We start from the raw sequence: 25,723 nt of genomic DNA on the forward strand, positions 1-25,723 counted from the left end.
CAGAACTGCATATAAATAACAGAATCATCACATGGAACCAGCTACACCCTGTGGAGGAAAGAGTCTTTTGTAATGCCTTTCTGACCATTTGTCTGACCCACCCCTTGCCATCCATGGATCAAGAGCTCCTGCAGCCACTGCTGTTGATGCTGTTCTTCTGTTACAGTCTGGATGGGCCTTCCTGGTACCACAGGCCTCTCATGCAGACTTCCTAAATCTTCTTAGGCTGGAAAAATGTTTCACCCTGGAACATTTGTGGCTCCAAAATTTGATCTGAAGCATTATTTTAAAGTTGTTTGGAGGGGAATGTTGAGAAAGTTGAGCTGGATGGCTGACTTTAATCTCACTTTTGATTTTAGTTCAAATCCATTTATAAGCTCAAGCAGAGATGATTTTGGACATATGTGATCCTAAATTAGATAGCTCTCTTTAATAACTTATTAAGTTGGTAACCATTTACTAAGTGCTTACTATGCAAAGGTACGGCTAAGTGTTAAGAGTCTTTTTGATCTCCCTCTATAGGAGATTTAATTCAGCCTCAGGACAATCTGGCTGGCTTTTCTTAGCTGGATTTAGTGGTTTTGACAGTTCTTGCAGCTGTCTACTTCAGTAGACAGGAACTTTAATAGCTTATGGCTCTGAAGAGACTGTTTCAGAAAGTAATAGCACAAAGCAGCACCAGGCAGGCCCAGGGTCAGCAGCATTCTGGAGAGGGGCATTTGGTTGAGATTTAGTAGGCTAGTATAGGAGTATAGGAGGCTAGAATTGAGCTCAAGAAAAATAACTTGAATTTCTGCTGTAGGCACTAGCTGTCTGTCCCTGAGCAAGTCACTTAAAACTTTCTTTGGGAAGGAGAGCACCTACCTTCCAGAGTTGACATGTTGCTATTCTCTTATATCTGCCTCTCTCTGGCCGCATTTGGGGTTCTCTTTGACAAAACATATGCATGGGTAATTTTTCAACACTGATCCTTGCAAAACCTTCTGTAGAGATATTGGAGTGGTTTGTCCTTTCTTTTCTAGCTTATTTTACAGATAAGGAAACTGAGGCAAAGAGAGTTAAAGTGACTTGCCCAGAGTCACACAGCTAGTAATGTCTGAAGTCGGGTTTGAACTCAGGAAAAAACAGTCTTCCTGATTCCAGGCCTAGTATTGTGTGTCCATTGCACTATCTAGCTGCCAGAGAGAAGACAAATACTAAGTGTTGAGGTCTAGCTTTGGGGTACCTAAATGAAATTAGGGTTAAGTCTAGTGGCAGGTTTGGGGTACAGATTTGGCGCAAGGGGGTCTAGTAGCGGTGCGAGTTCCCAATAAAAGCATTTATTGGCCCAGAAAGCTAGATTGATAAAAGAGATTTATTATTGGATAAGCAAAGTTAAAGTATAGGCGAAGGTAGAGATAAGGAGGGCACTGGACAGAGGGTCCTCACATGGTAGCCATGTTTGGAATCTCTGCAAAGAGGGGTTCCCAGTGTGGCCTTTTTATAATAGGAGACTTAGCTCGAGGGGCTTTCGGGTGTAGCCCCAAAGTTGGCTCATATCCGGGTGGGGCTGGGAACAGGTCAGATCTTCTATTGGAATTCAAAGGGACCAAGATTTGTGAGTTAAAGGGCAATTTACATTATTAACTAGGAGAGGGTGGGAATCTAGAAAGGAATCTTTCCCGCATCACTAAGTGCTTCTCATCCCACAGGAGGAAAGCATCACAGAAAGGGAATGGCTTCTCAGGTGACCAGGAGGCTTGGTTCCAGGCAAGAGAAGGCCTAGCAGCACCTATTAGGTAGAGCCCAGAGTCTCAGGGGCCAAATTCTGGAAGGAAAGGGCTGATGAGGGTGCTGGGGGAAATGTGGGCCAAGGTTTGGAAATGGCCAGGGAACACAGAACGCAGAAGCTTGCAATGTACTAATACTTCAGCTACCGTTTGAAGAACAGCCCCAAAGGAAAACATAAAGGCAGAATTCCTTGAAATGCACCCAACTAACACTGAGGGGGAGTTAGCCAGAGAACAAGTTCCAAAAATTGGAGCCATCTATTTTGAAAAGCCCATAGCCAAAGGTACTGAATTTGCTTCTAATGATGTGTTAAATGAAGTGGTAAATGATGGCTAAAACTCCATCCATTTTTAATCAAAACAAAATGCAAAACTGAGAAACTGTAGGCTCCAGCCCTCCAAGTCCTCCACTATCCCAGCTTCCCATAGACCTGATCCCTAACAAATGGATGGTGGGAGGAAAAGAAGTGCAGATCTGGGTGGAGTGTGCATAAACCACTCCCCATGAGTCAGCTGTAAATGTAATTCAAAATCCCAATCTCCCCCAGCTCTTTGCTTATGATGGTTACTCTCAAGATGACTACTGCCCTTGGAAACCACGCTGGGAAACAGGTAAGACCCAGAAAGATTTACCTGGAAATTGAATTTATTTCTAAAAATTGAATGGTCTGTGCTTGAGGTAGGATTTGGGATCCTGTTTATTCTGAAAAAGGGGGAAAAATAACCCTACAGGAGCTGAAGCTTTGACTTCTCATGTTTCATTTTAAGGATTTATTGCATCTGATTCGCTGTAGGGGAGCAGGGGGCCAGCCAGGAATTCATATGACTAATGGCGAGGCGGCAGCGAAAGGCAGCTTTTTGTAATTCCACACCATCTTGTCATTCTTGCTGGAACGTGCAGCTGATAATGTTGGAGAAAGAACTACGGTGGAGACTGGTGGATATCTGGGCTGCTTTCAGCTTTTTTTTTTTTTTTTTTTTTTTTTTTATGTTTTTGTTTTTGGAGAGCTCCACTGGCTCAGGAAAATGATGATCTGTTCCCTTAATGATCCCAGGGCAGAGCTGATCTCCAAGATGTAAACCTATTCTGGGGATTGCCAGTTAGACTTGAAAGCTTATTAAGCAGCACCTACTATGCTCCAGGTACTTTGCTAAACTCTAGGGTTACCGAAAGAGCCAAAAAACAAAAAACAAAACAAAACAAAAGCAGATCCTTCCCTTAGGGAGCTCTCTGGGAGGCCTAAACCAAAACTAGGGGGAGGGGAGCAGAATCTAAGGTACCTTTTACAGGTGATACGCTGCAGTTGTGACTCAGAATTATTGAACTCAAAGTAGCTTAGATTCTAGAAATCTTTAGGAAGAGGGCTTTCAAAATGAAAAACTTCAATTTTATTTTAGTTTTCTTTTCTTTTCTTTTTTTTTTTTGGAGGAAAGGTACATGAGTTCATGGATATAGGGAATTCTTGGAGCAAAAGCAAAACAATTACCTCCACAAAGAGGCAACTCATAATTTTAGAGAATCATAGATTTAGAGCCAGAAGGGACCTCAGAGAACTAGAAGAAACCTCAGAGATTCTCCAGTCCAAGGGTTCTTAAATTGGTCTTCCCAAAGGGAATCCATGGCTACGTGGATAAACTTGGAATCAGCAAGACCTGAATTCAAATGCTACCTCAGATACTTACTAACAGTAGTCCAGTCCCCTGGACTTGGGGAACTTGGATTCAAATCCTGACTTCTGCACTGTATTAATGCCTGTGTGACTGTGGGCAAGTCCTTGGGTCTCAGTTTCCTCATTTGTCAAATGCGGGTGATAATAATAGTACCCCGTCCCCCATCATCTTATTAGAAGGACCAAAAGCAGTAACTTGTGGCAAAGTGTTATATAAAAATTTGTTACTGTTGTTATTATTCCAAGGGGACCATGATCTTGAAATTTTTAATATTTTGAAGACTGTATTTCAATATAATTGGTTTCCTTTTTAATCTTTTGCATATTATTTTATATATTTAAAAACATCTGCATAGGAATCTATGACACACAAAAAGGTTAAGAACTGATCTAATCCAGTCCATTTCTTGGATAGATGAGGAAACTAGCCCCCAGTTACACAGGTATTCATATAGTGTGGAAGTCAGGATTTGAATCCAAGTCATTCAGCTCCATATGGCATTCCATTTAAGTGACCCACAATGGCTGGTGTCATAATGGGGGACATTTTGAATTTCAAGGAAATTCATTATCAAGGAAATAGAATAAACTCTTGTCTCCTGAAATTTTAAAAATAGCCTCTGGATGGGGAGGGGAGCTTCAGTCATGCTTTTCCTTGTAATCAAGATGGCAAACTGAACCCTTAAGCAAATTCTCTTTGTGCAAAAAGGGCTCATTTAATTGCTTGGGTAAATTTAATCTGCTATAACAAGGCAGGCCCTCTTTTTCTGAATCTGTATTTTGACTTGGAGCCTGGGTGATGGTGATTCAGAGATTAGAGGCAGAGTGATTTCTGATAATCACTGGTAGACAGAAGAGGATGGTCTTTCCCTCCTCACTGGGGGATGTGCTTGTATTGGGAAGAAGTCTCCTGAAAGGAAAAAGGGAGCTGACATTTGTATACTGCAGTCTCTAGGACTGAATTCCCTTCTTCATTCCTCCATTCTCCTTGAGTTTAGACTTTGGGTTTTCCATGGCCAGATAAGAGGGACCAAGATACTGTTACAGTTAATGAAGATGAAGATATAAACAGGTGAACAAAACTCCAGAGACCAGACGGGCGGGAGGGATGTGGGTCCTGGAACAGAGAGAGGTGGAAGCAGCCTGAGCTGCTGGGATTGCTGACCAGTTACCGGGAATGCTCTTGGGTTGGTTAGCTGAGAGAGGGAGATTTCCATCTAATTTCCATCTCTGTCTCTCCTGGTTTTCCTTATTTAGAGGTGCAGAGAGCCTTTTTCCTCATTTCTTTCCGTTAGCTATGGGTATTTGTGTTTGGCAATCCCCACAGCCACATCCAAAGATCTGGGAGAGGAAACGAGAGGAGATAATTAAATGGCTCAGTAGAAAGGATGCTGGGCCTGGAATCAGGAAGACTCCTGGGAGACTTCCTGTTAGTGTGACTTCAGGCAAGTCATTTAACCTGTGTTTGCCTTAGTCCACTGAAGAAAGAAATGGCAAAGCACTCCAGTACTTTTGCCAAGGAAACCATGGACAGTGTGGTCCACAAGGTCAAAAAGAGTTGGATACTATTGAACCAAGTGTCCGACAGTCAGGACATGGCTGGAAGCAAGAACAAAACAAAACTATTTCCTATTGTGTTATGCTATATACAATGCACTACAATGACTACCACATGCTGAGATGTTGAATCTTAGTGGAGAAAAACCCAGGTGGGGTTAGTCAGTCAACTTTTGTTCAGTTCACTGGCGTCCCACTCTTCCTGACCCCACGGACCACTGTTCTCCAGGAAGTTCTATCCTTTACTGTCTCCCCAAGTTTAAGTTCCCATGACACCATCTATCCATCTTATCCACTGTCATGTCTTTTTCCTTTTGCCTTCAATCTCCCAACATCAGGGTCTTTTCCAATGACTTAGTCAACTAGCATCTATATTATGTACCTACTGTATGCTAAGTACTATGCTGAGACTGGGGATACAAAGAGAGACAAGCTTTTTTAAAAACATTTTTTAGTTTAATATTTTATTTTTTCCCAGTTACTTGTAAGATATTTTTTAATATTTGTTTTTAAAACTTTATTTTCTCTCTTCCTCCCTCCCTGCCCTCATTGAGAAGGTATGTGCAAAGCTATGTAAAACATTACCATAAGTCATGTTGTGAAAGAAAACCTAGATTCCACCCACAAAAAAAAGTCCTAAAGAAAAATAAAGCAAAAAAGTATGTTTCAATCTATATTCAGACACAATCAGTTTTTTTTCTGGGTGTGGATAATATTTTTCATATGGTCTAGTGATGTCTTTTGATTCACCCATAAATTGGATCTAAGTCAGGCAGAGTTGCATGAAATCATCAGCCTCATGCTTCCAGAGCCATCCCTGTCCAGTGGCAGGTCAGTCAAGATGACATGGTGTGACCATTGTAGCCACAGGTGATAGGTAGATCAGGTGGGCACCAAAGGTGGAAAGCAGCCCTCTAAAGGGTCTGGCAGCCCTAACCCCAGAGAGGCTAGTCTTCCCTGAACACGGCTTCAGAGTCGTCTTAGATCATTGTATTGCTGAGAATAGCAAAGCCATTCACAGCTGATCAATTCCCCCTCCAACATTGCTATTAATTTGTACACAATACATTTTGTTTTGTATTAGCTCATGGAAGACTTTCCAGGTTTTTCTGAGCGTATCCTGCTCATTATTTCTTATAGAACAATAGTAATGTCATCATAATCACATACCACAATTTATTCAGCCATTCCCCAATAGATGAATATCCTCTCATTTTTAAATTCTTTGCCCTGAGAAAAGAGCTACTATAAATATTTATATATATATAGATCCTTTTCCTTTTTTTTTTTTATATTGTTGGGTGAAAGGGGATGCATTTTGTAGCCCTTTGGACATAGTTCCAAATTGCTCTATAGAATAATTGAATCAGTTCACAACTGAACACATTGTTTCATTTTTTCCCACATTCTTTCCAATCTTTGACTTTTTAAAAAAATATAATAACTTGATTACTTCATCTGAAAACTTATTATCTTTTAATCACTTACCAATTGGGGAATGGCTTTTATTTTTTATAAATTTAACTCAGTTCTCTATATTTGAGAAATGAGGCCTTCAAATCACTTAGAGTTGTGAGTCCATGAACTCATGGAGGGATAAGGCTAGTGGTTCAAGCAAAGTATCACTTGAGGGGCAACTGAAATATTGTTTTAATTAAGTAATTCAGTGACATTCAGTCTTCCTGGAGGTTGAACAGGTTGAACAGTTTGAATAAGTGTCACACTTCTAAATAAATTTTCAAAGTTTTTTACTCTTGGGCAAACCAGACAGTATTTCCCTTTGTGTAATTGCCCTTTTTCTTGTTAGTTGGTGGTTTTCAGGCATGTTTGACTCCATTTGAGGTTTTCTTGGCAAAGATACTGGAGTGGTTTGCTGTTTCCTTGTCCAGCTCATTTGGAAGATGAGGAAAGGGAGGCAAACAAAGTTAAATGACTAGTAAGAGACAGGTCAGATTTGAACTCAGGTCTTTATGACTCCTGGCCTGGTGCTCCACCCACTGTCCCATAACTGACTGAAATACCTAACACTATCAAGACTAGTAAAATGAATGTTTTCTATGATCCCACAACCCAACTTTTCCATATCTCCACTTGCACAATAGAAAAATATGCAGATACTTGAAAGACTAAGAACAAAGCCTTTCAGTGGGTTCAAATAAAAATATTACTAATCATAGGATAGATCAGCCCGTCTTGAATGGGAATCCCAGCTATTACCTACCTGATAAGAGATCATCCAATTTTTGCTAGAGGATGTCCAATGATGGCGAGCCCAATGTCTCTGGAAATGGCACATTCCATTCTGGGATAGTTGTAATTATTAGCAATGTTTTCCTCAATGACCAGACTAAATCTGTCTTTGTGACTCTTACCCAACTCCTAGAAATTTGTCCTAGAAATGTTATTGCTGTGGGTGAGCAATGAGGGTGAAGCAATGTGAATGGCTAATAGAATTCATGACAAGACTTTTGCGGGTAGATTATCTTGAATCTACATCACTAGAAAGGTAATTTCATACAGAAACGAAAAGTTGGTTGAGATGATACTAGGGCAGAGCTGCTGTGTGCTCGAATCTCAGATGAAGATAGAAAAAGCATTCATATTGATGTTGATACAAGCTGAGGAAATAGTCCTCAGCATTTATATCTAAATCCTTCCTATGGCTTTGCAAGAGCGAACTAGCCTCATGAAATTAGGGTTGTAGATTTGGAGATAGAAGTATCCTTATCTTTCAGTTAGCTAATTCCACCTCCTAATTTTATAGGTAAGGACACTAAGGCCCAAAGATCTGGGATTTAAATTCAGATCTCCTTTCTCCCTCCTTCTCTTCCTTCTTTCCTTCTTCCATCCTTCCCTTCTTTCCTTCCTTCCTTTTTTTTCCTTTTGAAAATATTTTATCCCCCACCCTTTACATGTAAAAACAAATTTTAACATTGTTTTTGTTTGTTTTTAGTTTTGAATACTGAATTCTATCCTTCCCTCTCCTCTCCCTGAGACAGTAAGCGATTTGATATAGATTATACTTGTATCAATATTAGTCATCTTGTGTAAGACTGGAAGGAAGAAAGAAAAAAGAGAAAAAGAGTAAGTTTCAGTCTGTATTCAGATAATATCATTTCTTTCTCTAGAGGGGATAGTATTGTTGGAATTGCCTTTAATGTATTTCTGATGATAAACAAGTTGTTCACAATTGTTCATTGTTTACTATTGCTACTACTGTGTACAGTGTTTTCCTGGTTCTGCTCATTTCACTTTATATCTGTTCTTGTACATGACTCTATAGGACTTTGGAACAATATTTCTGACTTTTCCTAGAATATAATTAATGATGACCCAATCTATTAAAGTAGCCACTAATGCCACTTGCCTCTAGTCTCTCCGTCTTCAGGCCTTGAATTAAAATAGAAACAAGTCCAAATACTTTGGGTGGACAAGAGTTCTTTTTTTTTTTTTTTTAACTTTTTTTATTAAAAGTTTTTTTTAATTTTTCAAAACATACGCGTGGACAATTCTTCAACATTAGCCCTTGCAAAACCCTGTGTTCCAATTTTCCCCTCCTTCCCTAATGCCCTCCTCTAGATGGCAAGTAGTATATGTTAAACATGGTAGAAATATATGTTAAATCCAATATATGCATTCATATTTATACAATTATCATGCTGCACAAGAGAAAAAGTGAAACAAAATAAAATGCAAGCAAACAACAACAAAAAGAGTGGAAATGCTATGTTGTGACAAGATTTCTTTTTTAACAACAGGTAATGCCTTCATATAATAGCTAGCCTTTATATTGGCACATTAAGGTTTTCAAAATGCTTCCCCTACATTAATTCATTCAGATATATCTATATCTATCTATCTATATTTGCCATCAGAGGGTCTTTTAGCTTCTTATAGGTCATAGATAATAGAAAGGGGTCATTTAATTGAATTCCTCATCTCACAAATGAGGAAGTTGAGAGCCAGGGCAATTAAATGGTATAGTAGATAGAACCTTGGGACTGTGCAATAGGTTAGTCTGTGGTGAGGCTGGGATATTAGGTGATACAGCAGCTGGCAGGAGGAATGTTGAGTCCTTTCCTTAGAACAATGAGTAAAAATGGAATGGACAAAGTCTGAAGCATTTGTGAAGAAGGTGCCCAGGCTCTGCTATGATTATGTTCTGCAGCAACCCCTCCACCATTATCTAATGCACTTTCTGTATGTAAAAGATTGTATTTGGCTTTAGAAAATTAAAATTTGTCTTATGCATCTTACAATTTATTATACAATTCCATGTGATAAATGCACTGGAGAATTGTCAGTTGAGAAAATAATTTGTTCTCCAAAGACCTGATTTAACTCACAGCTCTGCCACTTATTCATCACGTGTCCATGAGCATATCACTTGAACTCTCTGGGTCTCAATTTCCACATCTTTCTATTTTGGGGATGTTGTTATTGTTCAGTCATGTCTAAGTCTTTGTGACTCCATTTAAGGTTTTCTTGGCAAAGATGCTGGAATGATGGTTACTTCCTTGTTCAGCTCATTTTACAAATGAGGAAACTGAGGCACACAGGGTAAAGTGAATTGCCCAGGGTCACACAGTTAATATCTTAAAACTGGTCTATACAATGTTATATCTGATTCTCAGGTAAAGCTTTAAAGTTTGCAAAATGCTTTACTCACATTTCTTCATTTTATTCTTGAAACAACCCTCTGAAATAGGCACCAAAAACATTAATGTTCTCCCGTTCATAAATGAGAAAACTGAGGTTAAGTGACTTGAGCATGGTCACACACTTAGAAAATGGTGGAGGTGAAATTCAAATACAAGCTTTCCTTGTCTTCAGCTCTAGAATTCTAGCTGTTTTACAACCCTGTCTCTCCTTAATGATTTTAAAGATCTTTTCCAGCACTGATATTCTGTGATTAGATGAAAACAAAGAGCTGTTTGAGATCTGAGAGGTAGGTGATATTGATCCCAAGGATCTGGGAAGGATTCTTTGAGAAGGTATTATCTGAGTCAGAGGTTGGGGGTGGAATTGTTAACGCAATGTTGAATACATAAACTTTATTATAATTGCACAAACAAATCCAATGCAATTAAGATTAACTGCAAATTTCTTTGGTCAAGTGTCTTTTCTAATAAGAAAAAGAGCTGTAACCCAATTGGAAAGTAGTTACTAGACAGGAACAGGAAATTCTCAAAAGAAGAAACCCAAGCTATCTGTAGCCATATGAAAAAAATGCTCCAAATAACTAATAGTGAAATGCAAATTAAAGCAACTCTGAGGTTCCACATCACCCATGTGAAGATGGGCAAAGCTGACCAAAAAAGGAAAACGACAAATGTTTGAGAAATTTGGGGAAAACATGCACATTGATACATTATTGCAGCAGTGAATTGGTATGGCCGTTCTGGAAAGCAATTTGTCACTAAGCCCCCAAACTTACTTAGTTGTGTCTAACTTTTGACACAGTGATGCCATATTAGATCTATATCTTAAAAGAGATAAAAGAAAGAAGAAAAGATTGCATATGTGCAGAATATTTATAGCAGTTCTTTTTGTTGTGTTAAAGAACTGGAAACTAAAGGGATGACCACAGATTGGCAATGACTAAACAAATTATGATATGGGAATATATTATTTTCCCATCAGAAATGATAAAAAGAGATGGTTTTAAAGAAACATGGGAAGACATATGAATTGATGCAGAGTGAAGTGAGTAGAACAAATTGTACTAGAACAATATTATAAAGACAAATAACACTGAACAATTTGAGAACACAATAATCAATCATAATTACAGAAGATTGATGATGAAGAATACTACCTGGCTTCTGAGAGAGATAATGAACCAAATATGCTGAATGGATGTGGCCATTCTATCTATCTATTTCTGTCTCTATATATACATATAGGTATACACACACACACACACACACACAAGAGTTTTGTTTTTCTTTTTTCTTTTCCAATGGGGTAAGGAGAGAGAAGTAGGATGTAAAAAGGTAAAAAAAAAAGTTAGATAATTAAAAAAAAATAAAGAATGGGAGAAAGTTCAGCAGGCAAAATGGGAGAAAAAGAAAATTCCAGCCATAGAATAAAGCATGAACAAAGGGCTAGAGGAGGGAGAATAGTTATTAATATCAGAAGTATATCTCTCAAGTTGTCATCTTTTGCCTCTTCTCATTTTAAACTTCTAGAAAAAGCTATCATTCTTTATTGCTTCTACAATCTCTCTCTCAATTGCTACTCAAATCTTTTAAAAATGTAATTATTTTCAATAATTATTAGTGAGGTTTATTGCCTCACTATTCAACTTAAACTGCTTTTTACAGAATGACCAATGATCTCTTAATTGTCAAACCTGACAGATTTAAAAATGCTCCTTCTCCACCTCTTTGCATTATTTGATGCATACAGCAGGTTGCTGACTGCCTTCTCTCATGGGGCACTCATGCTTCTCTGGGTTGTTGTGACCCTGCAGTCTCCTGCTTCTCCTCCTACATGACTGACTGCCCTATGCCCTGTGCTAGGTCCTCTTCTTTATAGAAATCATCTCACTTGGTAACCTCATTAGTTCCTTTGGGTTAATGATTATTTCTATGTAGAGAATTCCCCAAACTGTATATCAATCATCATTCATTGTACTATGTGCCAGACACTATGTTGTTTGTCCTTTGTTTTAAGAAAGGACCAAGGATAGCATGAGTGATATCTTGACTTGTATGTGAGATTAGATTTAAGTGAAACAGAATTGCATGACATTGTCAGCCTCATTCTATCTTCTTGAGTCATTCAAGTTCAGTGGCAGGACAATAGTCAAGACAACTGGCCATGAATGAACTCGTTGCCTTTGAAGCTTGACCAAGTTCTAAATGATCCATTTTCACTTGAGAAATTTTTACTTGACCCCAGGCAATAGAGATATAAAACAGGTATCACCATTTATTGATCATAAATCCTAATTTTGCAACCCTCCCATTCAGCTGTGAGCCTCCCTATGGGATCACGACCCTCGTTTGAGAAGCTGAGCTCTACAGGACCTGCTGCCATCAACTTCATGACTGTGGGAACAAATTATTGAGTGCTAAGTACTAGGAATACAGAAAAAGTGCCTTCCCTTAGGGAGTTTACACTGATGGAGAAAACTACACATACAAAGGTGGAGACAGGATTGAAGTGTTATATGTGAGAACAGCATTGTTTATGCTTGAATTGTAGAGTGTGTGAAGGGGAGTCATGTGTAACTGTATTTTTCTGGATAAGAAAGAGGGGAAAGAGTTAGACTGTGAAAAATGTCAAACAAAAGAGTTTCTATTTGATTCTAGAAGCAATAAGTAGCCATGGGAGTTTATTGAGGAGGAGGATGGCGTGGCAAGATTCATGTTTTAGGAAAATCACTTTGGTAGCTACATGAAAGATGATTTAGAAAGTGGTGAGACATGAGACAGGTCAATTAGGGAACTATTGTAGTGGAACAGGTGAAAGGCGATGGGTCTGAGAGGAAAGAGGGGACAAATGCACGAGATGTTGAAGATACAGAATTAACAAGATTTGCAACTCTTCAGAGAGTGACATCAAAGTGGTGAAACTGAGTAATTGGAAGGACAGAGGTGCCCTCGATGACAATGGGGAATTTAAAAGAGGGGCAGGTTTTGGAGAAAAGATAAGGAATTCTGTGTTTCAGATGTCTCTAGAGGCAGATTGGGAGTAAATATATAAAAATTAGTGTCATTTTCACAGAGATTATAGTCTCTAGTCTCTTCTGAGCTTTAGTCACACATCATGAACTTCCTATAGTTTATTTTGATTTGGATGTCCCATTTGTATCTCAATTCAACATGTCCAAAACAGAATTTATCTTTTCCCCTAAGCCCACCCCAATTCTGAACTTCTTTATTTTTATAAAGACTTCTACCATCCTTCACAACTTTGAATTTATTCTTAACTCCTAGCTGTTCCTGACCCCACATAGCCAGTTATTGAATCTTTTCACTTTTAGCTACACGAGGTTTCTCAGTCTGTCCTCTTCTCTTTACTTACATGACCAACATGTTTACTTAAATTATACTAATCTCTAGTACAGAAGAGCTAGTTATTATTCCTTCCTTAAATCTCTCCTCTCTAGAATCTATACTTTGTGGAGCTGCCAAAGTGATTTTCTTAAAGTACTGTTCCATTATGTTACTCTGCTATCCAAGAAACTGCCATGGCTATCATCTTTATGGTTGAAGATAATTATGATAATCACTAACATTTATGTAGCACTTACTATGTACCAGGCACTGTGCTAAACTCTTTACAATTATTATCTCATTTGATTCTTACTATAACCCTGGGAGGGAGAGCCATCATTATTGCCATTTTATAGTTGAGGAAACTGAGGCAGTCAGAGGTGGGGCAAGTCACTTTTAGTTGTTGATTGATGGAAGTAGAAAGCTCTACCATCTATGTGTCCTATCCCTTCCTGCACCACAATCACTCCCTTCCTTCCTTCACTTCCCTCCTCAGAGCACTTACAGTTGAACTCTGTAGTGAAAGTGCGCCTCTGAGAGAGACATCTGTGGCTCTATTTCAAAATTCCTTATCCAGTTGCCTAAGGACTCACATACCTGAAATTCCACTGTGTGACATCTCCTCCCCTTGCTCTGGCTGAAAGCTGATTGGTTCCAATCTGCATATTTGACTTTTGTACTAGTCAGAAACTCTCCCTCTAGTCAGTCTTTCTGTAGTCAGAAAATCAATCAATTAGTTGACTGACTAATCTACGTGCATTTATTAAGCACCTCCTATGTACTATGGATTGAGGTCAGATTGTGTAGGACTTGAAAAGCAAAACCCAAATGTTTCTATTTTACCCTTGAAGCAATAGTGAATCAACTAGAATTTGTTGAATAGGGGAGTGAGTGAAATTTATACTTCAGGTAATTCATTGTGGCAAAGCCTAGAGGATGGGCTGCAGGAGGGAGAGACTCGAGGTGGGGAGATAAATTACAATAATCCTGATGAAAGCTGATGGTGTCCTGAATAGGTGTGTGAATACAGAGACAAGATGAGATTTTGTGGTGGTAGAACTGACCAGATTTGGAAACAAATTGATTCTACGTGGTTACAGAGAAAGAGGACTTGAAGCTTTTGAACTGGGGAGCCTGTAAGATGATGTCTTCAACAGAAATAGTTTGGAAGTTTGGAAGAGGGGGAAAAGAAAATAAGTTTTGTTTTGGGTGTTGAGTTTGAGATGTTTTCAAGATATCCAGTTGGAAATATCTATAAGCAATTAATGATGTGAGAATGAAGCTCGGGGGAAAACCTAAGATGGATATAGGTCCATGTGTGTGACATCGTACAGAGATGATAATTAAAACCCAGGAGAGTGATGAGATTGCCCAAAGACAAGATGTAGAGAGAGAGAGATGGGGTCCCAGGACATTAAACACTGGCAGGGGCAGGGTGTGCTATGAGAAAACTGAGAAATTCTTAAGAAGATGGGACAAGACACAAGAGGGATTAGTATCATGAAAGCCCACGGGAGAGAGAATATCTTGGAGGTGGTCAACAGTGCTCAGGAAGATCTGATCCTGCCTCAGGCAGTTTTAGCTATGTAAATAACTAGGCAAGCTATTTAACCTTTGCCTGTTTTCAGTTTCCTCATTTACAATACGAGACTAATAATATTATCCATCTCACAGGATTGTTGTGAGGATAAAAATACTTTGTAAACTTAATGTGCTATAAAAACATTAGCTGTTATTATTAGGAGGATGAGGACTGGAAAAAGACCAATAGATCTGGTAATTAAGACATTTTTGCTAACTTTGGAGTTAGAATTTCCAGGAGAGGACAAGTCAGGAAACTCGGGACAAGGCAAAGAAAATCATAATAGCTAGTATTTATATAGAGAACTTTACAGATTTACGAGGCACTTTTCATATACTGTTTCAGTTGATTTTTGGAAATAACATCTGTGAGATGTTATTATTACCCTCATTTTACAGATGAGGAAACTGAGGCAGGCAGGGGTTAAGTGACTTGCTCCTATGACAGAGCTAGTGGCTAAGGCAGGATTTTCCCAGGCTCCAAATTCAGTCTGCGGTCCACTGCACCTAGCTGCCTCAATGGGGGGACACTTGGGTATGTTTGAAAGGGAAATAGGAAGACACAAGATTAGAGAGGGATGATTAAGGTGGCAATCTGCAGGAGAGGAAGTGCTCTGATATACATAAGACGGATGGCAGGACACCTAACTATTAAAGCCAGAGAAAAGGAGATATGTCAAGAGGTTTTGAGATGAGGAGAAGGCAAGAAGATGGAGTTCAATCAAAGCCTCTATTTTCTCCATGAAGTCAAAGGCAAAAGTCCTCAGCTGACAGAGAAGGAGGGAGGGGTTGGTGTGGAAAGCTTGAGGACCAAATAAAAGGTTTGAAAAAGCTTTTGTGCAGGCTTGAGATGGAGAATCAATTAGAGAAGAATAAAAGGACTGCCTTGTTGCAGTGAGGGCCCAGTTGAAGTTGGATGACTTGAATTTATAATGTACTCAGTCTTTGCATGGTTCCCAGTCCTTTGTCCAGTGTAGTTTTTAGTCCATCTAACTGATTTTTTCTCCATCTTAAGATGGTTAGATGTTGGTGAAATAGAGGTTGGCTGCTTGTAGGACTGCGGCATGGGCAAGCATAAATGGGTTCGGTGCTGCAGTTGGTAGCAATATTCCAATTGATGATCATCTTTTACTTTGTGGCCCCAGCACTTAGCACAGTGCCTGGCACATTATTACTATTTTTTCCCTCAGCTTTTGAGTTCATTGGTGAATGCCCAGGGATGAAACTCTCTCTACTTATGCAAAAGTGGCTCTTACATTGTAGTAAGTAGCTAGCATTTATATACTGCTTAACAAATATTATTTTTATCCTTATAACACTTTGGAGTTGTTATTAATAATTAGGTGCTGTTCTTAAACCCCCGCTCCCCCCCCCCCTTTTTTTTTTATAGATGAGAAAACTGTCTAGGGTCTTTTAGCTCAAGGCTTCTTAAACCTCTTGAAGCACTTGTGATCTTATTTCGCCTGAGAAATTTTTATGTAACCCTCTGTATGTAGATATCTAATTTCACAACTCCCACATGCCGTGATGCTACCCCACAGGGGATCTTGACCCAGAGTTTAAAAAGCTTTGATCTATCAGATAAGTGGTTGAGATGGAATCTGAACACAGATGTTCCTAACTCCAGGTCCAATCTCTCTCCACTGTGCCGCCTATCTGATTCCACTTAGAAATGCTTAGGGAACTGAAGTGATGAGATCACAGATCAGTTAGAATATTTAGGTATGAAGAGCCCTGGCTAGTCTGAGATAAGGAAAATTAAGTTTGCTTACACACAATAAATCTGTGTGTGAATCGAATGACTTAAAAATCCATTCTAAACGACTGGGTCTCCTTTTGGACCTTGAACCGACACCTCAGTCAGACTTCCACTCTGGGGAAGTATATTTGGAAAAGTTCTTGTGACCTTCATTGCTTCCTGCTTTGTGGCTATTTATACGGCTGATTAAAATCAGTGTTATGAAATACCACGAATTCACCCAAGTCATCTAATTCCAAACCTGCAGCAGGTGAAATTCTGGGGCTTTAATCTTAGCCGGGGAGAATGTCTTCCACCTTCCAGTTATTAGACCTTCCTTGTTTTCCCCAACTTCTTAGTGTTATTAAATTATTAGCTGAAATTTTGGGGGAAATGATAGAACTGTTGCTTCCGAGAGCTTCCAGTTTTCTGTGTAATCCGGTTCCCAGGACCACTTTTCATAGATTTAAATGAGAAAATAACTAGTTACCATTAGGGATAATTTCTAGGCAAATGAGTTAGGAGTTTTTTGTTCTGATAATTACAAGGAAGCTGATAAAGCCCTTCTGAAGTGCACGATGGTAGGAGCCTGTGTTTCTCTCTGGGCCTTTTCCCGAGGCTGCCAGTTTTCCTGGGATACAGCTTGAGCCAGGGGGTTGCCTTGGTCGCAAACCAAATCCTTTCTGAGGCTTTGCAGAATTCCTGCTCTGCTGCCAGAGTTTGGTCTTCTGGGTGGCTGCTCGGCTGGCCTTGGGCTTGGCGGGGAGGAGGGGGAAGGGAGCCCCGGCAGACTCCCCACGGTGTAGTGTGCCCTGACTACTGATCGTCTGGGGCTTTTTACAGCGCATGGGTCATTTACATGATAATTATTGTTTTGGAGGAGCTGCTTCCTTGGTGGGGCCGCAGCCTCTGGGAGAACCCCGGGCTGGAGGGGGTTCCAGCGCCCAGGAGGATGAGGAGGGCATGAGAATGATAAGAATAACAAGAATCATCCTAATATCTAATAATAATAATGATCTAACATTACAGTGCTTTATAACAATATATAATACATAACGACGTATGAGAGATATAATTATATACACTCTAATGTACAAATTATATATTACAACAATGTCTGATATAATTCTAATATGTGAATCCTTATACATACGGAATGTCATATTAATAATATGTTATGCCAACGTATACCATAAAAAAGCGTAGATAATTATATATCATTTATGCCAGAATATATATCGATTGGGCAGGACATGGACTACTTGCATATATGTTGCAGAGCGCTTTAGAGTTTGCAAAGCGCTCTCTATCATCTCGACCCCCTGGGAGACGGGTGGCGGGATGAGGAGCCCCATTTCTCAGAGGCGAACACTGAGGCGGCCTGAGCTGAAGCGGCTTGCGCCGGTCTCGGGCTGAGAAGGCTGATTTGGCACTGAGCGGGGCAGACTACGCGTGGGAGGCTGGGATCCCCGCGGCTGTGGTTTGCGTCCGGGGCCGTCCTGGGCCGCGCCGCCGCCCCGCGCAGGGAAGGAGGGACTTCCCTGCGCAAGCCCCGGCTCCGGCGGCGGTTCTAGCCCTTCCAGTCCCCGGCCCGGAGCCCAGTGCGCGGCCGAGACGGCCTCTGTGCCTTTAAGGCTCCGCCGCCGCGCCTGCGCGCTGGACTTCCCTGACGGTCTGGCCGGCCGGGAGCGGCGGCCGAGGGCGTGGGGGTGTGTGGCGGGGGGGCTGCCGGGGTCGGAGTCCGAGTCGGCGCAGCAGCGGCGGCCCCAGCGGGGGGCCGGCAGTCGGGGCGCGCGCGCGGAGCGACCCTCAGACGGACGGAGGCCGGGAGGGGCGGCGGCGGCGGCGGCCTGGGGAGCCGGGCTGAGGCGGCCACGAAGAGGCGGCGGCGGCGGCTGCCGGCTGGATGGGAAGTTGATGCGGACGTCCGAGCCCGCCCAAGCTCTCGAAGGTGAGGGGGCCAGCAGGAAGGCCCGGAGTCTGGGGGCGCCGGTCGGCGTTCAATGCCCCTCGACGCCGCCCCGGGCCCGGAACCTAGGGCCGAGCTGCCTCAGCTGGGGGTGAGAGGAGGAGAGCGCGCATCCCGGAGTCCCCAAGCCGGGCGACTCCCCCCCCCCAACCCCCCACGCCTCCCGAGGCCGGCGACTGCGCGTTATTATCCCCCTCCCCCCAGTTCCTGGAAAGCTCCCCGAGTCTCCGGGGCCGGGTATGGGGGTGGCCGCGACTGGGGGTTGCTTCGCGGCTCGGCTCGTGGGGAAGGAGCCGACCCCCTGCGGCGCTGGCCCGCGCGCCCGGGACTGGAGAGGCTTTAAAAGTCCTCCAGTGTCCCCCGACGGCCCCGGAGCCGCTCCGGACTCGGACAAACTTCTGGGACACAGTTGCCCCGGGCCCGGACGCGCGGGGAGGAAGGAGTGTCCTTGCGTGGACTCCGTGCGGGGCGGACTGTGCCCTTGTGCCTTCTCTGCCTTTGTGGTCCCGGCAGCCGACATCCGCCTAAAGAGCTTCACAGGCGGCCGGGGCCGGGGAGGGGCTGTTGGCGCAGATGAAGAAACTGAGGCAGGCCGGGGAAGTGACTGACCATGGTCACAGCCACTGGCCGGGAGCTCGGGGATTCCTGTCCCGAGCTCCTGCCTGTCCCTTGGTTATTTAATCTGACTTCATCTAGTTAAGTGACAGCTCCGTGCCTGGCCCTGTGCTAAGGGCTGGACACAGAAGGCTCGGAGATGGCCAGTGGGTGCCCTCCGACCTCACGGTGGAATGGGGCAAACTGCCTACAGAAGCTGTGCACTCAGGGGGCAGAACAGCTGGGAAATGTGCCTCCCCTGCTGGGGAGGGAGACACGCCCACGGAGGCTCCTTGCACAGGGGGGCTTTTAGCTGAGGCTTGGAAAGTCCACGGAGGCTCCTTGCACAGGGGGGCTTTTACCTGAGGCTTGGAAAGTCCACGGAGGCTCCTTGCACAGGGGGGCTTTTAGCTGAGGCTTGGAAAGTCCACGGAGGCTCCTTGCACAGGGGGGCTTTTAGCTGAGGCTTGAAATGATGGAGCCCTAAAGATGAGGAGGAGGAGCTTTCCAGGTACTTAGAATGCCCAAAGCTAAGAAGAGGATCTTGTTCAAGGACCAGCTGGGAGACCCTGAAAATGTGTGAAGTGGAGGCAGGGTGGCCCACTGAGATTTGTGCATTATTTAGAAAGAGCCCTCTGAAAGCTGATGGGGAGAGGGAAGGGGTCAGAGCCATCCTCAGACCACTGCGTATTCCTGGTGCCTGTGCGCTGTAGTCGGACAGTTTACTGCCACCACGAGCTTGGAAAAGTTTTTGGGTTTTTTGATCAGCACGCTTATGAAATTCATTTGTCAAAGAAAACGTTTGGTACCGTGTTAATTGGGGATGCAGAAGTAGAATGGTGTTAACAGAGTTGTAATTACAGAGACCAGCTGTGAAGTTGGAGATAGTGGGGTCCAGGGAATCACTTGTGGTTTTCTCTGTTCACTCATATCAGAATCTTCGAGACCCCATTGGGGGTTTTCTTGGTAAAGATACTGAGTGTTTTGCTGTTTCCTTCTCCAGCTCATTTTACAGATGAGGAAACTGAGGCAAACACAGTGAACTGACTTCCCAGGGCTAGAACTGTCTGAAGCTGGATTTGAACTATTCACTGCACCACTTAGCTGCCCTTTATCTGTTTCAGTCAGATACAGGATAGTTAAAAAAAATGAACTTATCCTTCTTCTTCAGACCACTTCTCTCCGTTCTCATCAGTGATTCTATGGTCTTCCCTACTCACTGCTTTTAAACTTGGAGTTATTCTTGAATCCTTCCTCTTTCTTATTGGATCGCTGAGTCCTATTGAGTCTTTCATTTTCATTGTGTCTTGAATAATATTCCTTCCCTTCTGCTGCTGCCACTTTGGACCATAGTTCACCGGGAGGTTTGTGGTACTTAGTGTGCATCCTATATCATGCAAGCAGAAAAAAGGGCTTTCATCCTTCCCACTTTTATGCCTTTCCAGAGTGCCCCCAGCATAACCTTGCAAATTCTCATTTGGAACATAGGCTGTTAGCTTTAGAGTTTAAAGGGACTTTAGAGGCTAGCCCATATTTGATAGATAAAGAAACTGAGGCACACAGAAAGGAGTGACGTATATAAAAAGCTATTTTAGGAATATAGGTTTTGCCAGTCTCACAGAAGATGAATCAAAGTGGGTATAAATCTAAAACTAGAGGGCAATCAAGATATTTTAGTTCTAGTGTCTAGAACTCTACAGATCTGCTTCAGTTCCACGAATTTCTATTTCCAAGAAAAAAATACAAGGAAATTAAAAAGTAAAATATTGATGTGGAAGATAGAGTGCTGGACTTGGAAAAGGAAATCCAAGTTCACATCTTGTCTCAGGTACTTAATTAACTATGTGACCCTGTTCAAGTCACTGAACAGCAGGCACTGCAGGCACCACAATGAAACAGCAGATTCCATGGTGACCTACGACATGAGTTATGCTTCACTAATGAGTAAAAATTGTCAACAAGCAGAATTCTTACAACAAATGTGTGGTCCAGAAATGCAAATTTTCATTTTGGCCATATCCCAAACTGCCTATTTCATTCTGAATTTTAAGTCCCATCTACTCTGGCAGAACAAGAGAAGGGAGGCAAAAAGGGATAAGTATTTATATCATAACTACCTATTACCAGACACTGTTAAGCGCTTTTTAAAACTTTGTAGCCAAATGTAAAGGTGGATTCAGGCCTTTGGATCTGTGGTTTATTATTGAATTGATCAAAGTTTTAAAGTCAGATTTTTTTTTCCCTACAGTGTAGTCATTGTGTAAGTTGTTCTAATTCTTTTTCTTTCCAACATCGGTTCATGGAGGTCATAAGAAATTTCCTCTGAAATGGCCCATTTTGTCATTTCTTATGACAATAATATTCTATTCCTTTCATATAACACTTTATCCCATCAAGAGCTACTATAAATATTTTTGTGTGAATCCTCTCTCTTTGGTATTTAAACCTTGTGGTGATATCACAGGGTCATTAGTGTTTAGGGCATATTTCACTATGATTGATTTCTTTTGTAATGCTATATATTTTATTTTATGCATTTAAAAACAATTATTTTCAGTGGAGTTCCTTAGCTTCACCAGGCTGTCAAAGCGGGGGGTGGGGTACCACAGTACAAAAAAGTCCAGAAGCTCTGCTTTACACATTGGCATTCCAATATCCTGGATCTTGCTTCTGCACAACAAGCATCTCACAGCCTAGAGGCTAGATGTGATTGCTCAGAATACCAAAGAGGTCAAAGAAAGAGGATTCACACAAAAATATTTATAGTAGCTTCCTTGTGGGTTATCTAGCTCGATACCATATCCATTGGTCTCCTGTTCTGTTATCCTGCTTCTCAAAGGAAAGCATGCATACCATCATGGGAACGACTACTTTGGTGCACTTGGTGGAAAAACTCATTAACTTGGTGGACAACAAAACTGAAAAGTTACAGGATATTGAATATATTGTCTGCTCCAAATAATATATTCATTGACAGAATCAGGATAGGTGAGAATGCTGAACAGAATCGTAAAAAGCTCAAATGTAATTGGGATATCCCATTCTTAGGACCAAAATAAATAATTAAATAATCACACACACACACACACACACACACACACACACACACACACACACACACACACATATGAAGGGAGGAAGATGTGGCTTGAGAGACAATTTATGGAAAAAAAAAAACCCTGCTTTTAAGTTCATCACAGGATCATAGCTTTCATTCTGAGCTTATGGGGCTGCCAAATGATGTCTTAATTTCCAATTCTAATGTCTTTCCCAAAAAACCTCTTTCTTCTTGAAGTCTGCCGTGTTTGACACTTTTGATCATCTCGTCTTGAATATTTTCTCTTGAGTTTCTGTGAGGCTGCTCTCTCTTGCTTATTTTCTAAGTCTATTCCTTCTTAGTCTCCTTTGCTGATTATGTATCCATATCATGCTCATTTACATGTCTATTAATGTCCCTTGAGGTTCTTTCCTGGGTCTTTTCTTTTTTATCTCCCTGGCGTAATGGTAATAATGATAATAGCAAGCATTTTTGTAACACTTTAAGGTGACATGGGATCACTTATCATTTCTCTGCAGATGGGTCTCCAGATCTATACCATCTTAACAGTCTCTCTCCTGAGCTTCATCTGCCTTTTGGACACCTTAGATCAGACGTGCCATAGCTATGTCCTGTTCAATGTGGCCAAAACAGAACGACTTAGCTTGCCTCCTAAACAGTCATCTGCTCCAAATTTCTCTCTTACTTTTGAGGATACCCCTTCTTTATAGTAACCCAGGTTTAAACTTCACTAGCATCCTTGTCTCAGCCCACATATCCAATCTCTTGACTAAATCTTGTTTCTGCCTTCTCAAAATATCTTGTCTAAATCCTTTCTATTCATTAACAACACCACCACTCTAGTTCAGGTTTTCGACTGCTCTTACCTGGACTATCTTTTTGTTTTTAATTCAGTTTTATTTTCAGCTGTGCTGTCTTATTATTATTATATGTTAATTGTTCTCCTGGTTCTCACTTCACTTTGCATTTTATAACTTGTATTTTCAGGTTTTTCTGAAATCATATTCTTCATTATTTCTAGCAGAACAGTATTTTGTCACATTCATATACCATAACTTGTTCAACCATTCCTTGATTGATGGGTTTCAACTCATTTTCCAATTCATTGTCACCACAAATAGAGTCGCTACAAGTATTTTTTTGTATATATGGGTTCTTGTCCTCTTTGATTTCTTTGGAAGTATAGAGCTAATAGTGCTATCTCTAAGTCAAAGGGTATGCCCAGTTTAAAAGCATTTTGGTCATGGTTTCATATTGCTTTTTCAGAATGGTGGAACCAGTACACAGTTAAAAAAAAACCTGTTTTTCTATCCCCACCTACAGTATTTGTCATTGTTATTTTGGGCATCTTAGCCAATCTGATGATTATAAATTAGGACCTCAGAGTTGTTTTAATTTTCATCTCTTTAATTAGTGTGATCAGAGTATTTTTTTTCATATGGCTATTAATACCTTGGATTTCTTCCTTTGAAAACTGCCTTTTCATCTCTTTTGACTACTTATAAATGACTTATATAAATTTGATCCAGTTCCCTATATCTTAGAAATTAGACTTTGAAAAACCTCTATAGAGATTTTCCTCCCAAATTTTTAGTTTCTCTAGTAATTCTAACTATTGGTTTTGTTTGTACAAAAATTCTTTAGTTTTATGGAATAAAAATTGACCATTTTTATTACCTGTGAACTTCTCTGACAGGTAATTTCTTCCACATTACAGTAATTTGCTCATGGTGCCACTCCTTATATCTAAATAATGTATATGTTTTGGGATGTTAGTCTGTGTATAGTTTCTGCTAGAACTACTTTCCAGTTTTTCCAGCCATTTTTATTGACTACTGAGTTCTTGCTCTAATAGCCAGGATCTTTACATATAGTTTTATAAAATACTATATAAAAAATAATGTTTTATCAAACACTAAACCATTGTATTTATTTGCTTCTCATATACTTAATCTGTTCCACTGATCATCTTATCTGGTACTATGTTGTTTTATAGCATTGTAGTATAGTTTGAGATCTGCTACTGCTAATCTCTTTTCCTTCCCATTTTTTTATTCATTTCCTCAATGTTTTTTATCTTTTGTTTCTCCAAATGAATTTTTTAAATTATTTTTCATAGCTCTATAAAGTAACTTTTTGGTCATTGAATGGTATTGCACTAAGTAAATAATGTTTATTATGTTAGCCTGTTGTTTTAGTCTTCTTTCTGCTGTGTCCAATTCTTGGTGACTCCATTTAGGGTTTTCTTGGCAGAGATTCTGGAGGTGTTAACCATTTCTTTCTCCAGTTCATTTGACAGAGGAGGAAATTAAGGCAAACAGGGTGAGGTGACTTGCCCAGGGCACACAGCTAGTGTCTGAAGCCAGATTTGAACTCAGGGAAAGGAATTTTCTTGCCTCCATGAGTAATTAATATTTCTCAATTATGTTGATGTGTGAAGAATGCTTTGTAATTATGTTCATAGGGTTTCTGTGTATGCCTGGGCAAGTAGACTCCCAAGTCTTTTATGCTATCCATAACTATTTTAAGGGGAATTTCTCTTTTTATCTCTTCCTGCTGGATTTTGCTGGTAATATACAGAAATGCTGATACTTCATGTAGGTTTATTTTATGTCCTGGAGTCGGGTGAAGAGAGTACCTGACTTGGAGTCAGGAAGATTCACCTTTATGAGTTCAAATCTGACCTCAGGCACTGCTTCTAGACAAGTCACTTCACCTGTTTGCCCCCGTTTTTTTCATTTGTAAAATGCCAAGAACACCCCAAACGGGTCACAAAGGGTTGAATGTGACTGAACAACATTTTGTATTCTGCAGCTTTGGTGAATTGTACAATTTTTTTAAATTTAGTTTTTTTAGTTGACTTGATTTCTCTGAACAAACCATCATCATCTACAAAAGGGAGTTTTGTTTCCTAATTGACTTTGCTTATTCCTTTAGTTTTTTTCCCCTTGTCTTATTGCTTTAACTAGTATTTCTAGTACAGGATTGAATAATGTGCTAATAATGGATATCCTTTATTCTCTCTGATCTTATTAGAAAGGCTTCTAGCTTATTCTCATTATAGACAATATTGGCTCTTAGTTTTAAATAGATACTACTTAACATTTTAAGGATTGGTTTCTGTTTATTCCTGTGCATTCTACAGTGTTTTTTTTTAAACCGGAATGGATGTGCTTTTAAATTATTTTATAATATTTAATATTTCATATTATTTTTATTATTATTTTAATTCTCCCTGGGTTAGGTATTAAGAATGTATTTGTGTTATAAAAGGAATTTGATAGAATCCTTTCTTTCCATGTTAAATTTAAAAAAAAAAATATTAGAATCATTTATTCCTTTACTGTTTGGTTGAATTCACCTGTAAATCCACCTGGTCCTGGGTTTTTTTTTTCCCCCTTTGGGAGTTCATTTATGGCTTCTTAATTTCTTTTCCTAAGCTGGGTATTCTTTTTCTTGTTCTATTAATACGGGCAATTAATATTTTTGAAAATATTCATCCATTTTATTTATAGTTTTGGCACATAATTGGGTGAAATAGCTTCTAATAATTAATTTTTTTCTTCAATAGCTATGATTTTTACCAGTTTCATTATTTTCACTGATTATTTGATTTTTTTTTCATTTTCTTAATCTTGCTTATCTGTTTTTTATGATCTTAAATTCTTTTTTAATGTTCATAATTATGTTAATCTCTTTTGAGTTTAAGAATTTCTGTTTTGGTGTTTAATTTTAAATTTGTCGGTTTTCTAGTTTGTGTTTAATTGGATGCTTAGTAGAT

General features: G+C 40.4%; 1 protein-coding gene across 1 annotated transcript in view; it reads left to right on the forward strand.

The window, feature by feature from the left end:
• Positions 1–2,302: 2,302 nt before the first annotated feature.
• The window catches only part of EVI5 (ecotropic viral integration site 5), a 214,395-nt gene continuing 190,974 nt past the window's right edge, over positions 2,303–25,723 (forward strand). The window contains 1 exon segment of the mRNA XM_051999991.1: positions 2,303–2,381. Within this exon segment, the coding sequence (XP_051855951.1) occupies positions 2,328–2,381 (54 nt within the window). The 5' untranslated portion in view covers positions 2,303–2,327.

This window comes from Antechinus flavipes, chromosome 4 (assembly GCF_016432865.1).
Source record: "Antechinus flavipes isolate AdamAnt ecotype Samford, QLD, Australia chromosome 4, AdamAnt_v2, whole genome shotgun sequence".
Lineage (NCBI taxonomy): Eukaryota > Metazoa > Chordata > Mammalia > Dasyuromorphia > Dasyuridae > Antechinus > Antechinus flavipes.